This window comes from Haliotis rufescens, unplaced genomic scaffold (assembly GCF_023055435.1).
Source record: "Haliotis rufescens isolate VD_foot unplaced genomic scaffold, xgHalRufe1.0.p SCAF_43, whole genome shotgun sequence".
In the NCBI taxonomy this organism is placed as follows: Eukaryota; Metazoa; Mollusca; class Gastropoda; order Lepetellida; family Haliotidae; genus Haliotis; species Haliotis rufescens.
The window spans coordinates 3,620,033-3,647,222 of record NW_025964146.1 but is presented as its reverse complement, the minus strand read 5'-3'; the positions used below and the strand labels follow the sequence as shown (position 1 = coordinate 3,647,222).

The following is a 27,190-nucleotide window of genomic DNA, read 5'->3' as shown; positions in this document are numbered from 1 at the left end:
AGCCACTATGGATACAAGGATGTCATGTTGCATACAATATGAAAAGATATAAATGTTGTTCGAGTTCTGGCACTTGTTTGAACCTTTTAACGTGGTGCGTAGCACCAGAAACCACTATAAATGTTATTTTGAATACATAATTGAGGAATAAATATGTTATCAAGAGATTTAAACAATTTCACAGCCTAATGGCCCTTGCTTTAGCTTTCTATGCGTTTGCTTAAATGAGGGTATCGTTCGTTCCACAAATCTTAATAAAACCTTGTACATGCATGAGACACGTCATAATTATTATTATTTACAGATACAAATATGAAATGCAGCAAAGAGGGTCTGGGTGATCCTGGCACAAGTCAGGCTGGTTAGGCTTATCATCAGCTGCCCCGTCTACTTGCAGCCCAGACAGCGAATGGGACTTATCTCAGGAAGCGCTGCCTAGTCAAACCCACCGATTGTCAGAAGGGCTCTATTCTTTGTAGCAAACACGGGTACTCTCCCAATGTCAGTCAAAAGATTAGGAGGTACCAAACCTAGGGCACCGAGAACAATGGGGAGTCGGACAACTTGGTACTTGGGATGCAAGCGTCCGCATATGTTTCCTGAATCTTATCAATCACATCAGTGTCAATAGGGACAGAAAATGCAATGATAAAAATGAATTCATTGGATTTATCAAAAAGGATCAGGTTTGTTGGCCTGGATACGTCTCAGGCTGTAAATGGGCCTATTCCAAAGAATTTTGTATTTATCATTTTCCATGACGCCATCTACATATTCCAGGTCGTACCACGGGTGGACCTCTGTGTCAAAACCACAAGCATAGCGAAGACGGCAATGAATGGATAGAGCCACTCCATCATGTCGTTTAAGATACTGTGTTTGTGCCAAAGCTGGGCATTCACTGACAATGTGTTGGACAGTCTCATTAAATTCATTACATAATCTACATTTCATTTTTACATTTGGATGCAAAATCACACATTGACGGTTTCGAGTGGCAAGTGACTGGTCCTGAGCAGCGAACAGAAAGCCTGCAGTTTCACTTTTTAGGCCAGACGACTTCATCCAAGCGAACACTCTGCAGGATTGCTGATCTTCTCAACACACTGCACATACAATCGATGCAATGGTCGTTCAGAAAGCCTCTCTGGGCCGACTTGATATGGTACTTCGCTTGGTTGACATTCATTTTTGTACCGTCCAGCAGTACAGAACCATCAACAAAATCAACACCGACATTGAGATTATGTCCCACATCCTTGGCTCGTTTTAGAAAACTGTGGAATGCCTTGTTTTCTTCATTAGTCTTGACCTGCTTCACATGAGGATCATCAGACAAATAAATGTGTGCAAAAGTGCTCAAAACAATTCTATCGTTAATTTTTACAGATTAAAATAAAAAACGCAGCAAAGAGGGTTTGAGTGATCCTGGCACGGTCAGGCTGTCGTGGCTCATCATCACATCAGGGCCCTTGCCCCCGCTACACGCAGCCCAGACAGCGAATGGGACTTCTCCCAGGAAACGGTGCCGAGTCAAACCCATCCAGAACTTTTCGGAGAATGTGAAGACTCCCCAACACTGCAGCCTTCTGCATTACCCAGATTGTCAGAAGGACTGTATTCCTGGAAGCAAACACGGGTACTCTCCCAATGTGAGTCAACTGATTGGGAAGTACCAAACCTAAGGCACCGAGAACAATGGGGAGTCGGTCAAAGGGGTATTATTATTATTATTATTATTATTATTATTATTATTATTTTTATTTTTATTATTGGTTTTCCAGAGTGGCCCCTATATCTTCCAGCTCCTGGACTGGTATACAAGTGCTTTATCTGTCTTTCTGTTCTGCACACTGGAATGTGTTTCCGTGGTCTATATTTACGGTGAGCTTTATTCCAGATACATCGCACATTAGTCGCTTCATTTCAGTAGATATTAGGAGAGATCTAGGACATCACTTTTCAGTTTTATTTTCTTTTACTAAAGAAATAAGACCCTTCATGGTGACCAGCTGAAATAAATTCAGCACAACATATATGTACTTGCCATTTCATTTGGAGCAAGGCTTTATCTGCATTCAAATAAATCGCTGTGAACCCACTGTGCATTTTAACCGTAATGATAATATGATACTCCAGGTGTGAAGCAGATGAACAAGGATGTTGCGATGATGCTAGGGAAACCACTCCCTGTTGTCGTAAAGATCCTCTGGGCTTGTGTCATACCAGCAGTGCTCCTTGTAAGTTTTTGAAGGTTGCTGCAAGAAATTGTAAAATAATTTCTCACCTCTCCTTTACAAGCTTAACCAGAGTAAGGAACTTTGATGAGGGGCCTACATGATCTATACTGTTAAAAAAGCATTTTGGAATAATAAAATAATAATCTTTGAAGAAGCCTTGTTCATTTCAATACTTGCATGTTGGAACGTATAGCTTCATTGGACTTATTGGCTTTGTTCAGTGGTTTTCAGAAAGCCACTTTCTAATATGTTAATATGAACAACATTTTAAACAAGCTGATTTTCTTAAATACAATAGCGAAATATGTTAATATTGCGCATGAGGCTAATGAATGTTTCAGACTGCATTCATCCTGACTCTCCTACGCTACAAACCACCAACCTACGGCAAGTACAGCTACCCTGGCTATGCCATCGCCTTCGGCTGGTTCATCGCGTCGGTGTCCATCATCCCACTGCCAGTATACAGCATTCTGGCTGTGAAGAAGCACATGGCTTCACACACATTCACAGAGGTTAGTGTCAAGTTAGTGTCAAGTTCGTGTCCATGATTCCACTGCCAGAATACATCATTCTGGCTGTGAAGAAGCACATGGCTTCACACACATTCACAGAGGTGAGTGTCAAGTTAGTGTCAAGTTCGTGTCCATGATTCCGGTGCCAGAATACATCATTCTGACTGTGAAGAAGCACATGGCTTCACACACATTCACAGAGGTGAGTGTCAAGTTAGTGTCAAGTTCGTGTCCATGATTCCACTGCCAGAATACATCATTCTGGCTGTGAAGAAGCACATGTGCACACATATACAGAGGGACATGTCAAGCCTGTCTGCTGATAGCACTGTTGTTCACCATCTGCTGGAATGAGAAGCAATTCGAAGGAAGTGTGTGCCTACAAGTAAAGATTTTGCATGCGTTTTCAATATGCTACAGTCAGTATCATCACAGTAATCTATCACATAGGTCTTTACATAATTAAGTGTTAACTAAAACAGTGATTGGCGGTATGAGCAATGTTTATCGGATCTCGCCGCGCTTTCAGTCAGGTAAGGCAAAATGTCATAAAGAATTATGGCCTGCATGTTCAAGCCTAATGGAAATGCTGAGAGAGACGTAATGGGTTTGTTTAATATTTCAGAGTGTCCAAATGGCTCTCCGCCCGGGGGATGAGTGGCATCCTTCCGATCCCCTCTACAGGGAGGAGTACCGGGATAACCTTGTACACACAAGATATTCCTTAAAGAGTCACCTCACAAGTGTGTTTAGAAAGTAACATCAGTGATGAAACCATTGCAAGATGTATTCGTTAAAATCCTAGCAAACATGACATTGCAATACCTTTATCATCTGCAAACCTGATGTTAACAGCGTATATATGTAAGTTTCGCTATGTTTTCATTGTTTGCATCAATTGTTTCCACTGGATAGTTTCGTATCTTTATATTGTTATCCCCACAATTTGTATTTGTGTGCTTCAGATTATTATAGCCGCAATTATTGGTAACGTTTTGTTGGCTTTTACAAATATCTAAAACGTCTAACCAGAGAATAATCAGTGTCTATGGTCCGATGGAGGTTCCAATGGGCGTGAAAGGCAAAATAGCCGTGCATATAATATGAATGGACCACTGAACATCAGTGATAAGACGAGGTGTTCGCTAAAAGGGTAAGCATGTATTTATATTGGTGTTTGGGATCTTTTCCGCACCTAGACCACTGTCATGGTCAATACTATTGCATCATTGTTTATTGATAAATTACTGTAATGATGCAACTTGACATCAAGCTGGTTTATGACAACGATGATGTTTCTCGAAGTGAGAACGGGGAGCGGATGGTCGGTGTTTCAATACCCGGCTGCGTCAACCAAAATATGTTGAAAGGTGGTACTTGTTGTTGCCCTGCCTGACGCAAGGCATTAAGGGGCTCGGGGTCAGTATTTTATGTTTGTGTGGGGTATCCATATTAGGCTGCGGCATAGTATGTCATTCGCTAAGCCCTAGAAACTGGTATACGTCGAGACTAGAACGAGCAAGCACGCAAGCACGTACGCACTCACGCACGCACTCATGCACGCACGCACACATACACATACACGTCGCTATATACCTGCAGTAATCTTGAATGTGACGTTAAACCCCATTTCACCTCTCCTCACCTGGAATGAACCGTGAACTGTGTTTAACACTGATTTGAACAGTATGTCAGTTAACGGGTTGTCAGCTTAAAGTGGGATGAATGCCTCAAATAACGCCGGTCGTCGACGTTTAGCACTCAGGTTAAACCTACCTTAACGGGTCTGGTGCTGACAAGGATCATCTCCGACGCATCTACTATTCGTACCCACGATCACAAAGACCTCATGCCTTATGTGTGCATAAATAAATTGTTTATCTTTATATAATTTTCAAATTTAATGATATAGACACGTGTACCCTTATTGGTATAAAAACACTCATCTTTAATTTGTTTTCACTTGTAAGTTGAGGTACGTTTAGAATGTCTGCGGTGGTCATTTTAGTATTCCAGGACTAAAATCTTGAAAACACACCATTGTCATGTTGCGCTGTGTGTGGTAAATTCTAAGCACGAGATTTAGTAATCACTTAGCCTGACAATAACAATAAGTTTTCAAACTCTTGCACAATTTAAATAGCAGCGGCGTTCGTAACATGATCGTAACACAAACTTCCAGGGCAACATTATATTTGTTTGTTGTTTGTTGTTTGTTGATTGACACCTCAGTCAGCAATATTCCAGCGTTTTGACGGCGGCCTGTAAGATATTGATTCTGGACCCGACAAAACCAGTGATTGATATTATAAGCAACGTCCCACGCCATCTGACGATTACATTATTCAATCAAGTCATCGATCCAACGACAAGGTTTCTGTAGCTGCTTAATTATATTTGACAATAAAATGTTACAATGCATCTGTGAACGTTTGTGTTAAACCTTTAAGTGGCATTTCAGATGTCTGTAGCAACAAGGCGGTGCATAGCTACAGTATGGCATTCTAGTTAACTGTCTTCGCTCTTGTTGTGTTATCAAAATGTCGGCTCTCTTCAATAAAAGCAGTGCGTGCACGGGTGGCCCCATGTACCGTCATTCGCTCTGCAGAGTAACCACCCTCAGTCACCCCAGATCCCCTTGTCGGCGGTTCGAAACCCAGGTTCGCCGGGGTTAAAGTCCAACAGGGTATATCTAGCTGGTTCTGCCATTGAAGACAAACAGAACCCGGAGGTCAATGATGCCAGATTGGCAAATGAGCCACCGCCATTTTTTTCCGTGGTGAGGGTCCACTTGCACAAAGCGCTCTTAGCGCGTACCTTGTAGGTTAATCGAGAAAACACTCAAACTTATGCAAGAGAAAAGCCACTCTTGAATATCCGCCGAAACAGATTTGATTTTGATTTGATAAAGGGCAAAATAGCAGTGACCATTATGTGAATGAAACACTGAAATTCAGTGATGACACCAGGTGTTCGCGAAAAGGGTAAGCTTGCCCTGTTTTCCCGGAAGCACCCGCCATTCAAACAAATTTGCATAAAAAGGGTGGGTTGTTCATACACCAATGACGTTAAAAGATGGAACTGGTTGAACCCTGCCTGTCGCTTGAACAAGGACTAGGTGACTTGTTGTGTGCATCCAAGTCGTTACGTGCAATAATCTTAAACGCGATGTTAAACACCGTTTCACGTCATATCGTTACGTGTCCATTGCCAAATTGAAACAATATGTTAACCGTGAAATATGTAGGTAAAATAATGTTGTGTGAAACCAATAAAACAAACAACAAATGTATGACAAAATTCACTTCAATGGCAATCTGGAAAGCCAATACTAACTCAGTTAATGATTGACAAAATGCAGAGTTAATCCTAAACATTTACTGTGTGTGCTGATCATGATAGCTTGAGTCTTAGGTGGTGGCTCAATGGCGACTTGGCGACCCACGGGGTAAAGGTCCGACCCCTTTTGACGAGATATGATAACAGGGATAATGAGTGAGTGAGTGAGGGAGTGAGTGTCGTTTTACCCCGCAATATTTCACCAGAAATGGGTGGGCCTAACACATTGTTTTAATGTGGGGAATCGAACCGGTTCTTCTGCACGGCGGGTTAACAACGTTTAAATGAGAATTAAGCCTTGTATTCTGCCTTGATATGCGGCATCAACACGGTCAAATTTAGATCGAGAGAATGAAATACTAGTATATGAAAGTGTCGTACATCACATCATTTACATAATAACTACAAGTGAAATCTACTAACACTGTTCAAGGTGATGTCGAAATCACTCTTGAAGGCTACTGTACACTTCAAAACAATACATGTTACTATTTAAATTATATCATTATGAGACTACCACACATATATCAATATCAATATACGGTTGTACAACACTGAAGCGTACATACAATGTTTGTGCTCGCGAAGCTGTTTGGTAAGCTGTCTCTCGCTTATTATTGTGCAGACATGTCTTCTCGTTTTTGATAACGAACATTATCAGACAGAGGTGTCGAACTATTGCAGCGACGTTGAATAAGTGAAAACTATTAACCTAATGATAATCTAATGTATTTACACATGTTGGAACCAACCAAAATATCTGCAGGAGTTTGGAATGAATGAATTATTTAAAATAACACACGGAGGCTATCGAAAATACAATTACTATGATCCAATTGTAATTATTTCAGTAATGTCACCAAATCATGCTATGTTGCAGACTTGCCCCGTGAAGATGCGGGTTAGAATAGGTATTCAGCAACCCATGCGTGCCGTAAGAGGCGACTATGCTGGTTGTATTCCGCTGATCAGTCTTCAGCAACCCATGCGTGCCGTAAGAAGCGACTATGCTGGTTGTATTCCGCTGATAAGTCTTCAGCAACCCATGCGTGCCGTAAGAGGCGACTATGCTGGTTGTATTCCGCTGATAAGTCTTCAGCAACCCATGCGTGCCGTAAGAGGCGACTATGCTGGTTGTATTCCGCTGAAAAGTCTTCAGCAACCCATGCTTGCCGTAAGAGGCGACTATGCGTGCCGTAAGAGGCGACTATGCTGGTTGTATTCCGCTGATCAGTCTTCAGCAACCCATGCGTGCCGTAAGAGGCGACTATGCTGGTTGTATTCCGCTGAAAAGTCTTCAGCAACCCATGCGTGCCGTAAGAGGCGACTATGCGTGCCGTAAGAGGCGACTATGCCTGACGTGTTGTATTCCGCTGATAAGTCTTCAGCAATCCATGCGTGCCGTAAGAGGCGACTATGCTTGTCGTAAGAGGCGACTATGCTTGTCGTAAGAGGCGACTATGCTTGTCGTAAGAGGCGACTATGCTGGTTGTATTCCACTGTTCAGTCGTGTACGTATCTTCCGTTTAATGAAGGAGCGATCTTTCCAAGGTGAGATTAATTTGGGTCTAACGTCGCGTTCAAGATCATTAAACTTATACAGCGTCGTGCAAATATGATCCCTTTATATAGTTGACCTTTTATGCCCAGTGGACTCACTCACTCTCTCACTCACTCACTCACTCACTCACTCACCTTCTCACTCACTCCTCCCTCCCTCCCTCCTCACTCACTCACTCACTCACTCGCTGCCCCCCTCACTCACTCACTCACTTCACTCACTCACTCACCAAGTCAGTGATGTACAAATAAAAGCTACAAAAACATTTCCATAATCATAAGAAATCTCTTACCGAGTGTTCGCGAAAAGGTGAGCGTATCATCCCTCATCAGTGGAATCCGTCACAAACACATGTTTGTTGATAAAACTCTTTGACTTCATGTAATTTCCACAACAATAGATGTCACTATAATGTAATTCCTTCTATTAGAGGCTTAGAACTTTGAATCAACCTTCATGGTTCTGAAGCCAGCACCACATTACACGTTATGAGTATGCCATCACATTGTCTCTAGTGAACAACATAGACAAGAGTATCATCTTCAACAAACACCACTAACCTATGTCGTTCGTATTCAAGCATACAGTACAATCACCACCATATAAATCTATTGTACCGAGACCAGCATTGTCAGTTCTGCTACGCTCCCCAAACAATCACAACCACATACATCTATTGTACTGATTCAAGATGGAGAAATTTGTTCCAAGCGTTGAGGTTGCTTTGGTGTCCAAATAAGCTGGTGGATGCGCACACGTAATGTGTGGTCGAGGTGAGAGATTTTACATGCGTTTCAGTAGGTTGACCCGAGGGATTGTTGGACATAATAGAGCATGACCAAATACAACATCTGAACACTACCAGCACATGGCATTGGTTCCAGTGATATAATGGTGGTAAACGCTTTTACCAGAACGAGGTTTCCTCTTCAATGAACCTTGTGCAGTTAATCGAGAAAACACTCAAACTTATGCAAGAGAATAGCCACTCTTGAATATCCTCCGAAACAGATTTGATTTGGTGTAAAGGGCAAAATAGCAGTGACCATTATGTGAATGAAACACTGAAATTCAGTGATGACACCAGGTGTTCGCGAAAAGGGTAAGCTTGCCCTGTCCCCCCGGAAGCACCCGCCATTCAAACAAATTTGCATAAAAGGGTGGGTGGTTCATACACCAATGACGTTAAAAGATGGAACTAATTGAACCCTGCCTGTCGCTTGAACAAGGACTAGGTGACTTGTTGTGTGCATCCAAGTCGTTACGTGCAATAATCTAAACGCGATGTTAAACACCGTTTCACATCATATCGTTACGTGTCCATTGCCAAATTGAAACAATATGTTAACCGTGAAATATGTAGGTAAAATAATGTTGTGTGAAACCAATAAAACAAACAATAAATGTATGACAAAATTCACTTCTTTTACAAATCAATACAAATTGATGTACAACAATTACAATGGCAGTATACAATAGAGTGGTAATACACTATTCAGTGGCAATATTTAATTTGATTGCAGTGGTCAGTATCAAATATAAATTACTGTGGTGATAGCAAATGTCAGTGATTATAATACAATCTTCAGAAAATGTTATGAATTTAATGTTATTAAATGAATGTTGTAAATTGATTAAGGATTGACTGTGTATTTTTTTCGGTTCATTGAGGTATGAATCGAAAAGCCGATATGCAAACTGTATGAATCCGCGTAGCGGATTCTTACAAAAGTTTGCACATTTGCTTTTCGATTCATACCTCAATAAACCGAAAAAAATATACAGTCAATGCTTATAATTAAATTCGACAACGTAAAACATGTTTTATCTACAATAGTTTAACCCAAAACATTTGCATATAGCAAAACAGACAAAAATGACAACATTGATAAACATTCCAGGTGTAGGAATACATACAGTGGCCTGACATGAATCAGGTGATCGTTTAATTTATGCACATAGCTTGACACGCCTACACAGTCAGTAGCCAATCAACGGAGAGTGGGATTAAAACAATGTTCATTTGACCTGTCAATTAAGGCAAGAGGCGAAAAGAACTGCAACAGTCAGACTGTAACGAACCGGAAGAAATATGTCCGAGAGAAGGCGGCAGTTTCAAATAGCATGGTCATTTACTGCGTGATTCAAACATTACTTCCCTGATTACGGTAAATCACAGTTGGAGAAATGCTAGTTATAAATGAAACCCGAAGACATGAAAGTTGAACCGGGGCGAGCGGGAATAAAACAGGCGAGCGAGCCTGCACGTTTGCTGTTTCATTCATTCTCGGCCATCGGTTTCAAAGGGTAGTTTGGACAATGAATATGCATGAAAGTCGCTAAAGGTCCTGTGCATGACGATACACGTGAGCAGAAAGGGAATTCCCTCGACTGTAATATTGGGATTCCCCGACATTCCGAAGTAATAAAAGTAGTGCGCCGCGGTGGGCGTGGCTTAATTTTTTACGTTCATTGGGAAATGAATGCAATAACACGTGACCAATTCAGCTAATCAGAATGCAGGAATTTCCATGAACACAACGAAAATTTAATTATTATCAGTTGAATGATCACTGCTAATACAAATCAATGCTGCAGTTACGTGTGTATTGTGTTTTGTCTTATCCAAGCTGGCGGACGTTGCCGAGCGAAAACGTGTATAACGAACAACGGATATAACGAACTGATTTCTCTGGTCCCTAGTAGTTCGCTATATCCGTGTTCTACTGTATACTCAACCAGCGGTGACAGTAGTTAAGCTCCCGAGATGTCCAAGAAGGGAATCTGGGGTGGTAAGTGATCTTCACACGAAAGCTGGTCTTGGTATATCCTCAGAAGAAAATGTGTGATGAAATGTGTGAGGGATGATCTCGTCTAACTTGCTTCTGGAAATTCCCACAGAGTGCCATAGCATCAAAGATTATTCCACATGTTCCCATAACTCTCAATCTCAGTCCACGGTATTCTTGATGTTTACACATCACACTAGTATATAAACATAGTAACTTCCTCACTCCTGCTTAAATTAAATAGTACTACATTCCTGGCAACCAATCACTGTCAAAATACAATGCAATGAGCTTCCACCAAATCTCTACAGAAATAAATTATGTAACATTCGTACATGATTAGTTAAAATCATTGTTAAACAATAACATACACTGCCATTAAACAATCTTTGGATCTTTACTCAGGTATTTATTTTAGGCTTGCTATTCCAACTGTTCCTTGTCTATTTTGTCACATCTCACCATCAGGTTGCCCGGGACCTGGAATCCCCATGGGAGCATGTGATGATCTGTCAAGCTCAAACGGTGATCCTAGGTGTTCATGTTAGTCTTGCTGTTCCTACTGTTCTTGCAGGTACAACGTGCTGAGTGTGTCCCGTGGTTTAGAGGAGGTCGGCTCTGTCCAGGGGCACAAAGCAGCATGTCTCTTTGCTTCCTACGTCATGATTCTGTGTATGACTCCTAGGGTCAAGTCAGTGATCAAGGTAATAAAGAATTCCCCTGCTGCTCGTGTCGTCATGATATAGCGAGTTGAAAAGGCCAAAGAGAGAAATGATCAATGAAGATATGACATATGTACTTCTGCAACATCATCTGAAAGTGTCTAATAAGACGAGAGGTGACGCACTTCACATCAACGGAATCCGTTTGGGCTCTATTTCTAATTTTTTGCACATTCTTACCCTTTTTCTGAACATCTGGTGTCACTCTTATGATTTTCACCGGGTTTTTTCTCTTTACACCTAATGGAATCTACTTCGTCCGATAATCGAGTCTTGGTATTCTCTGGCTTTGACGTTTCCTATTTGTAGATATGTGAACCAAATTAATTATCTCGAAGGTATATAACAAACAATTTCATCGCTATGGATAGAATTGCCACTGAATCACCAGACCTCAAAATCTAAATCTCAATACAGTTTACCAATTACACGAGGAAAGTAAACTAATGCTTGTTGTGTGTAATGCCAAAACATGATAGTTTTAGCAACTATTCTTTTCTGTATTACCGTCTGTTCTTCTGATCGTCATCTTCATCAGCACGCTGATTCAACCGGGAGCTGGGTCTGGCCAGTTGTACTACTTCACATCGGACTTCCGGAAACTACTGGACGTGCAGGTGCGCGGCTGTTGTAGTAGAATCCCAAAGGGTAGAGCTTTGTAGCAGAACCGTGTAGAGCTTTGGAGTAGAATCACTGGATGAGCGCTGTATCAGAATCCCAGTGGTAGAGTTGTCTAGCAGAACTGTGCAGAGCTTTGTAGCAGAATCACTGGGTGAGCGTTGTGTCAGAATCCCATGGGTAGAGTTGTCTAGCAGAACTGTGCAGAGCTTTGTAGCAGAATCACTGGGTGAGCGTTGTGTCAGAATCCCATGGGTAGAGTTGTCTAGCAGAACTGTGCAGAGCTTTGTAGCAGAATCACTGGGTGAGCGTTGTGTCAGAATCCCATGGGTAGAGTTGTCTAGCAGAACTGTGCAGAGCTTTGTAGCAGAATCACTGGGTGAGCGTTGTGTCAGAATCCCATGGGTAGAGTTGTCTAGCAGAACTGTGCAGAGCTTTGTAGCAGAATCACTGGGTGAGCGTTGTGTCAGAATCCCATGGGTAGAGTTGACTAGCAGAACTGTGTAGAGCTTTGGAGTAGCATCACTGGGTGAGCGTTGTATCAGACTTTTAGGGGTAGAGAATCACTGTATGGGCGTTGTTTGAGAATCCTAGGGGTAGAGGTTTGCAGCAGGATCCTGGGAATAGGGAGTTATAGTAAAATCCAGGATGGAGCTTTGAAGTAGAATCCAAGGGGATAGAGATTTGTAGCAGAATCTCAGAGGTAGATCTTTGTACGAGCTTTTACATTGTCACCAGAGCTGAATGCCCGCATCTGCAAGTTAAAATGTTCATTTCAGTCGCCGGCTCAAACTGTGCCCAATGCTGGGAGTCGATGTTAATGCGAGCTACAAATACACTGGGACGTTGACAAGTTGTGTGACTTTTGAGAACATCTTTCATCTCCATCTCTTTCAGAAATGTTAATGTCTTGCTGTGATGAAGCATCTAATCAGATTGACGCCTCAATAAGAACACTTACTTCACCAATTTGTATCTCTGCAGACAGAAGGAAGAAGAATATATACATAGAAAAGTATCCCAGCCATAGCATGATAAAGAATGTGTGTTTAATAGGATGGAGAGAGATAGACTTTTGAAGAGATTTAGACCATTTTAAGGATGATAAGGATAATAAAAAGAAGTAAAATCTTAAATGAAATGATAAATGATAAAAAAAACAAGTTAGCCGTGATAGGGCACTCCTTGGGTATTGAGAGCAATAGTGTATTCATTAATCTCCTGATTTATATGTCAGGTTCTGAGGTTAACATAGCTTTATGAAGTCTTTGAATGTCATTTAGAAGGGATACAAATAAGGAAGAGAAGTTATGGATGTCAAATTCTTTATTATGAGGAACGTGACGTTTCGGAGTTTATACATACTCCTTCATTACCTATTACCAATCAGTGATAATTTCAGTTCTGCTATCACCTATCAGCACTAATTAACTGCTAAGTGTTCGACTTGTCCAATGCTAGTCACCTATCAACGACAATTAACTCTTGGCTTTCCTTGTTAAGTGTCCACCGTAATGTTATTACTTTTGTTGTTTATACAGGAAAATATACTCTTTAAAAAAAGAAACGCAAAGCCAGATCTGTGTGAGGGAAGAAAATACATTATACGAGGAACCGTACAAGATATTAAGAGAAAATGTTGTGGAGAGAACACTTGGTGATTGTAGTCATCTCAGTTATCGGTACATAGGAAACGTCAGCTACCATCAATAACGCGTATGTCCCCCGTTGGAATCGATAGGGGCCTGACATCTCCTGCCCATAGAAGTGACGAGTATGCGAATCACATGGTAGTCCCCTCGCCCTGCAACGCAAAAGCCAACTGCTGCAACGTCACGGGTTGTGGTTGACGTCGGCGTAGCCGTCTATCCAATTCATCCCACAGGTGCTCCATCGGGTTCAAATCCGGGAATCTGGAAGGCCAGGGGAGAACATCAACAATGTTGTTGTGTAGACAGGCTCTTGGGATCCGCGCTGTATGCGGTCGCGCTTTGTCCTGCTTGAATACACCGTTGCCGTTGGCTGCAATTGGGAGGACGTGTGGTAAGAAATTGATTGCCATAGATATGGACCAAACCTTTCCTGCCATGATGAGAGATAGCCACCCAAATCATACCGCTACCCCAACCAAACCTGTCCACATCCTGTACGCAGTTTCCGGCGTAACGTTCTCCCCGGTGTTTTTAGAGAAATCTTGATTCGTCAGTTGAACCAGACATCTCTCCATCGCAGTTGAGCCATACCCTGTGTTGACGACACCAATGCAGTCGTTGTTGACGATGTTGTCGACTCAATATGACGCGTCGATCAGGACGTCTTGCTCGTAGACCTGCTGCTCTTAAACGGTTTCGTACGGTCTAGTCGGAGATTCTGCGCAGTCCGGGTAATTGGGATGCGGTTGAGGTGGCTGTGGTCGTCCTTTTACTTGCGTGGCGCAGTCGGATGTAGCAATCTTGGGCAGGGGTGGTTACTCTTGGTCATCCCGACCTTGGCCGATTACGTGTTGACCCATGCTGTTGAACTGATCCCATAGCCTTGTGATGGTGCTGGGCGCTACATTGAAAACCCTGGCTACAGTTGATCGGGATTCCCCTGCCTGCAAGCGGGCTATGACGTTGTTTATTTGCACTTCTGTTAATGTTGGCATGTTGTTGGACTGTCACTGTTCGATTGACGCAGATGCCAGGCAATCAAAAACCCTGCAATATAATACCGGTCATAGTGCTGCTGCATGTGCAGTACGTGCAGCTCCATGGCCCTTATGTTAATTCACTGGGTGCGTTTTTCCGAATCGTAGGTGTTTCCGAACTAATGGTTTGCATGTCCTTGTTTGTCACTGACACTATAACACATTAAACCTCTTAATTTTGCACCTCTTGGTCCGCTAATTTTGCTTTTATGGCCGAATATATCCGTATTGCGTTTCCTTTTTTGAAGAGTATATATATATATATATATATGTCCTCTGCTTCATAGCATTAATTTACCTGATGAAGGTTTAAATATATAATAAAGAAGTCGACATCCATAAAAAAAAATGTCTTTATACCTTTATGTGTCTTGGGATGGAGTCAAGTCTCATCTGCTTGTCCATTTGAGTTATTTTGAATTTGTTGGGAACATTTTTTGTTTGTATTTTCGTATATGCTTCGTACCAAGCATTCCCAGAGCCAGTAATGAAAATTGTGTGTGCATTTGTAGCATTTTTTATACTTTTTATTTATTACTTTAGAATTTGACCTTCAAAGTGACATTGAGGTTCAAGTGTACCTTCCCGATTATTGATTATTGATTAAAATTATTGATTTGAGGCAAACCTTTAATAATATCCCACAAAGAAAAGGTATTTGCAAAAGTCATAAAAATAATGTGGAATATAAAAACTGCCATCTCATCATGAGACGTGTCGGCTTTAAGATATCAAATGGTTTGGTTTATAATACTAATAATTCTTTGCGGTTTATTTTCCCAAAATTGGAAAAAGAAAATAGAGCGAAATTTACCATTTTGGGCTTAATTTTACTTATAACTCAATATGTTAGAGGCTATGATTAAATAATAATAATAATTTAAGTCTTCTATGTGTAAACTATCACATAAATGATAGAAATAAGGACTCAAAACATAGCCTGCCTTTTTAGGGGACTTTATTTGATTTTCTCTATTTTTGCAACAGACATGTGCATTTTGACCCACAAACAGTATCTGCCACCAAAACATTTGACCACAACCATTATTTTCTAGTATGTTGGATACAAAACATTAGGGAAATCTAAATTTGTTTTGTTCTACTATAGGGAGGGCTATGTCGGCAGTTTGAGGGTCTGGCCACTGTTCTAAAGAGTGTAATTCACGAACCATTGCACAAGTGCTGAAGAGGTGCCTTTTTTTAATCAGTTTTTATCGTTTTCTCTTTCACTGCAACAGGTTCAAATCAGGGCAGTTTTCCTCTTTGATGCCAAAACTTGCATTTATCTATGTAACTTTACAATTGTATTAGGTTAGTAAAGACCTGTGCCTATCGTGTTCACATCATTTAAACATTTACCATGCAATGATGGGATATGGGCAACTATCTGATCTTGTTTTAGTTGTGTTGTCAGCTGTGTTGTTAGTCTTCCTTGGTTTTTGCTTGGTTGACACTCATTTCTGTACCGCCCAGCAGTACAGAACCATCAACAAAGTCAACATTGACATTGAGATTATGTCCCCAGTTCGGAAAGGAAACTGTTGAAGGTCTTGTTTTCATCATGAGTCTTGACATGCTTCACAAGAGCATCATCAGACAAATAAGTGTGTGCGAAAGTGAACAATACAATTCTTTAATGAAGAGCCTCCACGTTAATCAAACCACTCCCTCACATTATAATTGGTAAATATAAGCCATTGAAAGAAGAGCGAGGGCGGTGGGATCTATTGTCTGACATGATCTCGTGTGAGAGTGTCCTGTTTCATCCAATCAACAACACCTTTCCAGGGAGGAGCCGACATCTTCCAGCTTCTTGGCTGGTATATAAATGCTTTATGCTTCCTTCTGTTCTGCAAACTGGGATTTACGTCCATGTTTACGATCATATCCCTAACATTATCGTAAAGTTATCGTAAGGAAATCGTACGCTATCGTAGCCTACTTTCGAAACTATTGTAGCTCTAATGTCCCCTTCACATACGCGGATTTTTCTTACGAGTTATTTTGGATCGTCAACTAGAAGTCAGTCGCAAGCATCCGTAAATAACTCGCTGGTATCCGTAAATAACTCGTCACAACTCGCAACAACTCGCAGACACACTTAAGCATCCATGAAAGGAGAGGCAATTTTTTTGACATGTCAAAAGTCATCTTATGATTGTCCACGGATAGAAATTTTCGTAAATAACTCGTAACAATCCGTAAGTATCGTTAACCGCTCGCAACAACACGTAACCACCTGTAATCTGCTCGCAAGAATCTGTGAATGACTTTAAAAAATTAAATTTTTCTTTTTACAATAGTCACATTTTCATTATCAATTGTTATTAATAATACAATAAATTACAAATTCAAATACAGTACAACAGTAAAGTCCCTACTAAGATAGCCCCATACCTGTCGTAAGTTTATTTTATCTTCATCCCAGATGGCGGCATATTTGCCATAGATAGAATCAAAAGGATAGGAAAAGACTACATTATATGTATGTGCATGTTAACTTGTGGAGTGTTCCATAAGACAACATAACTTGACCATTCCTAAATGATCTCCCATTGTGAACGAAAATTAGTGTTACTATCAAATTTGGAAAAGAATTATGGATCTATGGACATAAATAACAGACAAACTTAGGTTCCACTGCCATTATAACTCGCTCGTGGGTGCGCTGCTTCCTCAACAATTTTTGTTTTGAGTGTTTCAAGGTATAATGTTGGTGTTTTCTCGATAAACTTGCCTTTTGACATAAACGCAAAAACAAGCAGTATTGTCAAACTGACCCAGTAAACATCACGTAGCATCAGACTTGAACACGCATCTTAAATGCTGAACGCCTGATTTTCGATCATTGGTCTCGTCATTGTCATTTAGAATAACGGCCCTTATTTCGTCGCGACTTTGTACGCGATATGTCGCGAGAGGATCATTTGAAGGGAAAATAGTAAAGTATCTTTTTTACACATTATTTTAATTCTAATAGCTATATTGTGGAAACGTTACATTTATTGGGTTTGAAATATGCCTTTGCATGGCACACAAATGCTATTTGTGTTCGGGTAGTCTTATCATAAAAACAAAACGTCTACATGTAGAACACATATAGGATTTACGGAATGTCACTCAAATAGTTGCGTGTTAAACAGTGTCGCCTGACAATGTGTTCATGAATTCCGTGTCACTCCATGTTGTTATTGCAAGCGGCTGGGAAATCCCCGCGACGTCACTGGGAAACAGCCCGCGATACGATACGATAGGTATCGTAGCTCTGTACGATCTGCGACATGTTTACGATAGTTTCTATAATCTACCTTATCTTAACCTTACGATATCTTATCTTTGAACGTAAGTAGTTAAGATTTATCGTTTCGACAATCTAGGCCCTGCTTCAGATCCATTCACTGCTGCTGGCTGCAGTATTTACATTCAGATTAAATGTTTTGACACAGCTGTTACCTGTCGACTGTTAGTTTTGAGGTAATGTTTGCTTAGATGGTAAAGTTATAATAATACAATAATAACCTCCCGACATTATGGATTTTTAAACTAGGTCGTCATGATTTATACACATTTATTTCCATTACATGAATAGGATGCACCTCAATGCATCCCTTCTAATAGTCCAGTCGCCATCGAGCATATTTTGTGTGGACTTGTGCTAACTTTCGATAACCTAACTGAAATTCGAAGTAAGGTTTCTTAAAACTTGATGTAGAAAGAAATAGCTTTGAGACTTTGTATCCAAATAGTTTACTCCGCAATGTGATTATGATCTGACATGTTAGAGATCATTGACATGACAATGTTTCTGTTTCATATGGAGAAGCAACTGAGCAAGGATGTTGAAATGATGCTTGGGAAACCCCTTACGGTTGTTGTAAAGATCCTCTGGGCTTGTGTCATATCAGCAGGGAGTCTTTCCCTGTGAGTCTCTGAAGCTTGTTCCGAGAGATTGTAAATTAATGTCTCACTTCCTGTTTATGAGATTAAGCTCAGTAGGAAAGAGGAGAAGGTGTGATAAGAGCCCTATTTGTCACCTTATTAATGTGCATTCTTTTACATCGTATTGAAAGTGTTGACATGAGAATGGGAAATACATTTCATTTATTTCAACACTTGCATGTTGGAACTTATAACATTACTGAATGAAGGTAAAAACAGACATTTCCAAAATCGCTTTTTTCAAAGGTTTTCAGAAAACCTTCTTGTAATATTTTAAAAAGTACAGTTCTTTGACCCCAGATGGTTGTCTAACACACAAGAACCATATACATGTACATCCATAGTGCACATGACCCTAAGGACTTTCAGACACCTTTCATCCTGACTCTGCGCTACCAACCACCAACATATGTCAAGTACAACTTCCCCGGCAACGCCAGCGTCATCGCCTGGTTTATCCCACTGCCAGTATACATCATTCTGGCTGTGAAGAACCAAATGGCTTCACATACATTCGCAGGGGTAAGTGTCCACTACGCCCAGTGGTAATACTGGTGAGAGGTGGCAGACAGCTGATATCAGTGATATTGTGTTATTTGCTATATGTGTACAAGCATAATGAAAATGCTGTAATTTACTTTTGTTATATTTCAGAGTATCCAATTGGCTCTCTGCCCTGAGGATGTGTCGTGTCCTTCTGGTCCACGCAACAGGAAGGAGTACCGAGACAACCTTGTAAAAACACAGGATTCCTTAAAGGGACACTTCGCAATTGTATTTAGAAAGTAACAAGTCAGTGATCAAACGCTTGTAGGATGTATTCGATAAACTATTAGCATTTTGTTTATGGAACGTGTTTTTTGTTTTTTTACTTATTGGTAACACCTGCATCACCTGGAAACCCATTTTACGACATATGTATATTTAGATTTTATATTTTGCATCGTAGTCACGGTTATCGCCAGACTTACCAAGTTTACATGGTTTGAGTTGCTGATCACAGTATTGCCGTCACACTTTCTGCTAAATGGTTTTACACTTAATTATTTGATTATTCAGTTATGGTAAAATAGCCAGGTCCTTCCACTGATTTACCCAGCTGAACTAGAAATGAAATCAGATATATGAATAAGGACTCAGAGTGACAATTTTTTTTATCCACAACACTGTATGGCAAGAGCAATAACAAGAAGTTTCAAATAGTCAATTTACCATTATTTCACATAGATGCTATCAATGTGGAAGTCCACCATTTCACATATTGTTTACTCATTTGGTTCATTGAAAAATTGTCCTGGAAACTTTGAAGATGCAGATGTCACCACGTTCCGTAACAAATGGTTCATTGATCAAGGAATGCAGTTTTTCCTTAAGTTTGTCGTGTGGGATAGTGGTTTACAAAGTAGTTTTGACAGACTGGAACCTCATTCTGTTCTGAGATCACAAAGATTCCAGCAATTCTTTTGAAAATTTACATGATATTAATTCCACTTGACTTAAATACTTTCTATGCAGTGAAGAGAAAATCCTTCCTTGATCGTTTTGATTTCACACTTTTAAAGACTTTTTTTTCAATACTATGATAAAATGGAATCTCCAGTCTGATGGAGTGTATTCAACACATAGGTATTTGTAGTGGAAAAGTAACAAGTCTTTAAATGCTGAAGTTATTAACATAAAGAAATACGTTTTTCAAATATCTACATTGTCAAGGTCACGATCAGATCATACTGCACTTGACGTTTTCAGATTCTGAGAAAGAAATTGAGAATAGACATGATTTCTTTCAAACCCATCTGCAAAGGTCATAGATGATTGTCATTCATTGTTAACGAACTTCAACCGACTTTAAAACAAACATTGTTTTAAACAAATATCCAGTGAGTAAGAACCATTATGTTTCAGTTCATTCAGGAAGCATTACGGTAGTGCCCTGTGGTCAGTCAGCTTGATCAGATCTTTTATCAGTTCAGGAACAGGAAACCTGTGCACATCTGTAGGTAAAGAGGGGCCTATGTGTTGTCGTATCCTGATAGAGGCAAGATATGTCAGCGGATGAACATTTGATGCACGTGTTCTGAGATAATTGTGTAATGTCTTTCCTTCATGTTTCTGAAACACTGACATTCTTGAATCACAGATCCATCGGAAGTCTCTCCTGATTTCATACCCATTCGCTAAAAGGATGTGCACCATTTGAAACCGTACGTGTGGATTTTCTATGTCACAGGCTAAATGTAATAAACTGTCCTCTCCGCTAGAAATGTCTATTTGTTCATTGTTGTGTTGTTCTATCTCTGACCGTGAGCCAGCTGTTATGGAAGTATTTCTTTGCTCTGTCAAAGGAGCATTTCTCTGCAACATATACATAAGAATCTTCACATCGTGTTTAAGCACTGCCATACGACAATCAGAATACGTAGGTATGGCACCTAATTCACACAGACATTTAACATGCTGGAAATTCCTTCTCCAAATGGCTATCAGTAATGGCGCCGACCCAGTATCACTCGAGGTGTTGAGAAAATCTGAAGCGATCTTTTCATTCTTGTGATTCTGAACAAGGAACTCAATCATGTTCCTATTGTCCCGACGTGTATCTACAGCATAATGGATTGGAGTGTTGGACAATGTGTCTTTTACGTCGACAGACTGACCACTGTGTATCAAGAACTGGACAATGCTTACATTGCCATAATATGCTGCATAATGCATAGGTGCTTGGCCAAATTGTAGTCTCTTGCTGGGATTAAAACCACAGTTTACCAACAAGTTGAATATTTCTACATTGCCAGCTTTTGCAGCCACAAAGAGCCAAGGCGATAGATGATGACCTGTTCCTGTCCCAGTCTGAAGAAAGCGTTTCACTGCCTTGAAGTTACACTCGGATATGTTCTTGAATAATGACCTCTGCATTACAGCTTGATTCGAACAACACAACAGGGAGCCCTGCTCCATTCCACTTTGTTGTGTTGAAGCCGATACAGAGCAGCTTTCTCCCTTCCCATGTGTGCCACCACATGCCTCCGTACGTTCCCCATCGTTCTTGACCCAAATACCTGTACTGTTACAATCAGTGCTTTTAAAAGGAGAACCGGAGGGCAAAGGAAAAACCATTTCAGTGCATACCCCTTGCCCATTCCACAAATGCTCGTATGCTTCCTGGAAACATTTTTCATCGAAGTCGTCAGTTGAATCTGATGTGAACAAGGGTAAGATTATGTCGATCATCGTGAAGCCTTTGTTCTTGATTAGAGAAAATATTTTGAGTGGTGGTCAATCAGTCGATTGGTCAAGTAAGTTGAATAGGCAGATCTGAAACTATATTATGAACATAATGTAATTAATGTATACCAATATGTAGTACATATGTGTTAAGATTCCAATATTCCGGGGTAGGGCAATTAAGACAACACAACACAATTTCTTCTCAGCTGAATATATTTAAGTTATATTCTATTCGTGTGGTTTGCCAGAGCATGGTTTCCTGTTTGTCATACACCTTGTGTCATCGCTGTTTTCCACTGACCATACTATTTTGTTTATTACGCCCAATGGAATCTGTTTCGGGGAATTATGGAGTCAGGTCATTATCTGGCGTTGACGTTTTGTATGTAATCTTTGCTGTCCTCTTTCTTCATGAAAATAGTTATATGTTCATCACGCTCCCCTCAAGTCTTGTATTTGTTCAATAGTTTGTTTAATTTAGTTTGTTTGAGGGCACATTGTGTAGGTATCCTGAAGAAGTAACGATCTTGGACACTTATATAAAAAGAAGGGCACATATTGGATGATTGAGTGAGTTAAAATGTAACGTCGCATCAGTCGGTATGACCAATTGTTGCACTTAAATTCATTAAGTTTATTGAGAGGAGTACCATCTAAAAATAAATCTGGATCCTTATGTGGTTTGTATTTACGACAAAAATGAATGCAATTTGTTTTTGATTTTAGAAAAAGCCATTTTCGTTACCCCATTTATTTTTTTTAAGACAGAGCTGTACCTTTCTTTCTATTGAAATGTTGAAATCATCCACAAACAATGAACTATTTACACTATTGCTTAATACTTTAGTGAGACACACAAATATACACATCCGTCCTCTCCAGCTGGTGTCTACTAACTATACACGCTGCATTACTAACTGGCCTACTACCGGAAGCAGTGCGGTTATACAAACATCTGTGGACGTTACATTACAGGTCACGTCAGAACGACCGCGAACTTTGACCTTCCATAGAAAGGAAAGGCTGGAAGTCGACATTTGCCAATCCGAAAGCACTTTTCTCGAACTTTTCGGCACTTGGTTAAACTGGCGACTCCTTTCAAGACTAGCTTTGAAAAATAATTTGAGTTCCCAATTCAAAATTTGAAAGCTGAACAAAAGAAATGCTGGAATGTCTGAAACATGTAGATGGCCGATATTGTATGACAGTACTTCCCTCTTATACCATATTATACAGATTTGTTCTAAATAACTCACGTACGAGATGATAGGATCCAAGTAAACACTTTAAATTTAAATGGTTAATGTCAACATCTAATGTAGAGATAATTAAAAACCGTGCCATGTACATTTATCATGCCAGCAATCTTAGGTTATATCCAAACAATGTTTTTTTTCTTATATTTGTTCTGTACATCACGATTTTACTGTGCACAGTGGGGCTATTGTGTGCTGTTGATTTGTCCCGATGGCCTACATTCTTTCAATCACATCTAAATATCATTATATGTACATTGTTTAGTCATCAGCAGGTATTTATGTTTAAAAGCTTCAAAGATATTTTCCATAGCGTACCTGTTGGTGTACTGATGTACTGTTTATATTGAAATTGTGAAATTTGTAAATACCAGGGAGAGGGCAATCCCGGTGAATTCTTGTAAATACATGTTTTAATTAAACCCAACAATGGATGAATGAATGCATGATTATTGTTCCACGCCAGACATAGGTTTCAGTTTCAGTACTCTAGTTATTGTACTGTCCATCGTTGACAGCGTTTTATTCAATCTCAATATAATTAGTATAACTGTTTCGTTACGATATGGCTGAAATATTGGCGATGTGACGTTAAATTTCACTCACTCACTCGTATTGGTGACGAGAAGAGAGACTTAGTGGTATTCAAATGGAATGGAAAAAATCATTAGTTGAGTTAACACGGCAAGGGATGGTTGTTAGTTTAAAAACCTTAATCCAAGATTCGGTCCATCACAGAGGTCGGTTTTGATAGAGGAAATACAATATTCTTACCTACCAGAGGTCGGTGTTTTGTGTGTCGTGACTGCTGTGGTGATGCCCTACTAGAGTATCCTCCTGGCCTGGCCCATCTACTACATGGTGAGGTCCTGCTCCAGCGTCCTGCCCTGGACAACTTGTGGCAACAGCTGGAAGACTTGAGGAACGCCACCTACATCAACATCAGCTTGACATGGATGATAACATGACTGCTATTGTCAAGCAGCGTTGGGAAAATGTCACTCCAGCTCACACAGCGGCCAAGGAGTTTTGGCAGTAAGTTTATCCCCGGGAACCCGGTTAGAACAGGTTGTCAGCCACTTTTTTTTGGTGTCATTGCGTGGGACATCCCCAGGGCCAAACCTTGGTGATTTTCGGGTCGCCTTGATAGGGATGCGAATTCGTTGACTGCATTGGTATTGACGGTGTAGCATTAACATTCATCAACATGCCTTATTACAACCTCTATCTGGCCTGACCCATCTACTATATGGTGAAGTCCTGCTCCAGCGTCCTGCCCTGGACAACGTGTGGCACCAGCTGGAACACCGACCTGTGTGTTGAAAACGTGAATACAACCTACAGCAGTTACATGACAGCCCTGGAAAGGAATACATCAGATACCAGTAATGTTTAAGAGTTGTGGGCCAATGCAACTGTAGCCCACACAACAGCTGAGGAATTTTGGCAGTATGATAACTCATATTTTAAAGGTATATTTTGTTTCTTGAAAATTTGACAGCCCATTGTCACCAATGCCAAACCATACACTCAATTGTCAGGCAATAGAGGAATATGTGGATCACAGAGTCATGTACTTATTATCAGTTAGGAGACCATCCATTTGCATTTTGAAACTAAGCAAAATAAATGTACGATTTACACTCTTCGGTGTGAGGCTTGGCGAACACCTGGTAGCAGCATTATTTGATAGTGAATCATAAACACATGCGTTTGTGGAAATCCTACAATGGTAATATTCAGGGAAATGCTTTAGTCGCTTTTATTTAAATATTTTTCATACCTAAATTGACATCAAAGATTTTGAGTTTGGTAAGCCTTTTCATCCATTGTTACCTTCATAAATTCGTAATTTTACTAAATGCTAAAACATATTGTTGCTTGTCTCATATTCCTTTGTCTGATGCATGGAGTTAAGTTGTTACGTGTCGATTACATGTTAATCAATCAATCTGTACCTAAACAAATACAGTGTGAACTCAACAAATAACCAACAATTGGTATATAATCAACAATTGTATTACACGATTAACTGAGTTTAAAAATCAATACACTTACTGCACAGCAATTCCAAAGGCAGGAGGCAATAGAGTGGTAGTACAATATTCAATGTCATTATCAATTACACAATATAATGGCAGTGGTGATAGTAAAAAGTTCCGTTATAATAATATTCACCTGTCCGCAACAGTGGTGAAGCTTCCGAGATAGGCCTAGGCTTGGTATCCGGGGTGATCTTCACACAACCGCTGGTCTTGATGTAATGTCAGATTAAATGTGAGCTGAGACACTCACGCGCCGGCCCCACTGATATAGTCTAACTAGCTTCCAGCATTTTCCACGCAGTGCCAGAACAGTCCATTGTCACTAGAACATCACAGAATAGTCCACACTTTTCTATAGCGCTTGACATCCACCCATGCTTTTTCGGAATTTTGCAGATAATTCTAGCTTCTGAAAATAAATTCCTCACCACTGTTTACATTAAATAGTATTACATTCTTGACAACTTATCATTGTCCATATACAATGCAATGAACTTCTTCTGAAACTGAACAGAAACAATGTAATACAATTACAATCATTGTTCAACAATAAATGACACTGCCATATAACGAATAGTTATGAAACTATATAACATGGACGCAAAAAGAAAATCACTCGATTATCCACCATCGGGCATTAAAGGCAAAATACAGATGGAAGCCATTGCATGCGTACAGTTTTAGTTTTTTAATTGTCTTTCAAATACTTTCATATTTGTTAATGATGACAATGATGACAATGCCGCTATAAACCGTGTGCATGACACTAGTATTTATCTATCGTAAGATGCAATGGGATATCTAAAACAGTAAAATATCCATTTGACATTTGGGAATATATATCTTAAAAATGAAAACATCAAATGATAATTGTCCAGATTATTTATCTGACGCATAACAAATCGATAGTATATATGAGACAGTATCTGTGAAACACATTTTGGTAATCGGTTTTATGTGTTGTACTGAATTACACCTGTCAGCATAAAAGGTGTTTCTTTTCTGTTGCCCAGGCAGTGTGTGACAGGACTGCTGCCGTATATCCTGACACTAACACTTTTCACTAACTAAAATCAGTGGTCCCTTTGAGTTCGTTATGACCGTAGTTCACTGCAGTTAGCCAGGCAGCATCTACACTGATATTCTAACTTTACCGCATTAATACTGAATTGCGATACAAATCAAATCTCCATGAAAAGACTTTTTGCATAAACCGGTTTTAGAACATTCGAATATACGAGTAACCATGATGAGGGCATGATTTTCGGAACACCACTATCACCACCACCATCACCACCACCATCATCATCACCATCATCACCACCATCAACACCACCATCAACGCCACTATCAACACCACCATCAACAACACAATCAACACAACCATCAACACAACCATCAACGCCACTATCAACACAACCATCAACGCCGCTATCAACACCACTATCAACACAACTATCAACACCACCATCAACGCCGCTATCAACACCACCATCAACATCACCATCAACACCACCATCAACACCACCATCAACACCACTATCAACACCACCATCAACACCACCATCAACGCCACTATCAACACAACCATCAACACCACTATCAACACCACCATCAACTCCACCATCAACGCCACTATCAACACCACCATCAACACCACCATCAACACCACTATCAACACTACCATCAACGCCACTATCAACACAACCATCAACACCACTATCAACACCACTATCAACACCACCATCAACACCACCATCAACGCCACTATCAACACCACTATCAACACCACCATCAACGCCACTATCAACACCACCATCAACACCACCATCAACACTACCATCAACGCCACTATCACCACCACCATCAACACCACTATCAACACCACCATCAACACTACCATCAACGCCACTATCACCACCACCATCAACACCACCATCAACGCCACTATCAACACCACCATCAACACCACTATCAACACCACCATCAACACCACCATCACCACCACCATTAACGCCACCATCAACGCCACTATCAACACCACCATCAACACCACCATCAACACAACTATCAACACCACTATCAACACCACCATCAACACCACCATCAACATCACCATCAACACCACTATCAACACAACTATCAACACCACCATCAACGCCACTATCAACACCACCATCAACACTACCATTAACACCACCATCATCACCACCATCAACGCCGCTATCAACACCACCATCAACACAACT

General features: G+C 40.4%; 1 protein-coding gene across 1 annotated transcript; it reads left to right on the top strand.

Moving 5' to 3' along the window:
- Positions 1-2,145: 2,145 nt before the first annotated feature.
- Positions 2,146-3,840, top strand: LOC125372567 (sodium- and chloride-dependent glycine transporter 1-like). The gene is made up of 3 exons (XM_048382975.1): positions 2,146-2,240; positions 2,582-2,755; positions 3,381-3,840. Exons 1-3 carry the CDS (start codon positions 2,151-2,153, stop codon positions 3,513-3,515), a joined length of 399 nt encoding a protein of 132 aa, XP_048238932.1. The 5' UTR covers positions 2,146-2,150; the 3' UTR covers positions 3,516-3,840.
- The last annotated feature ends 23,350 nt before the right edge of the window (positions 3,841-27,190 follow it).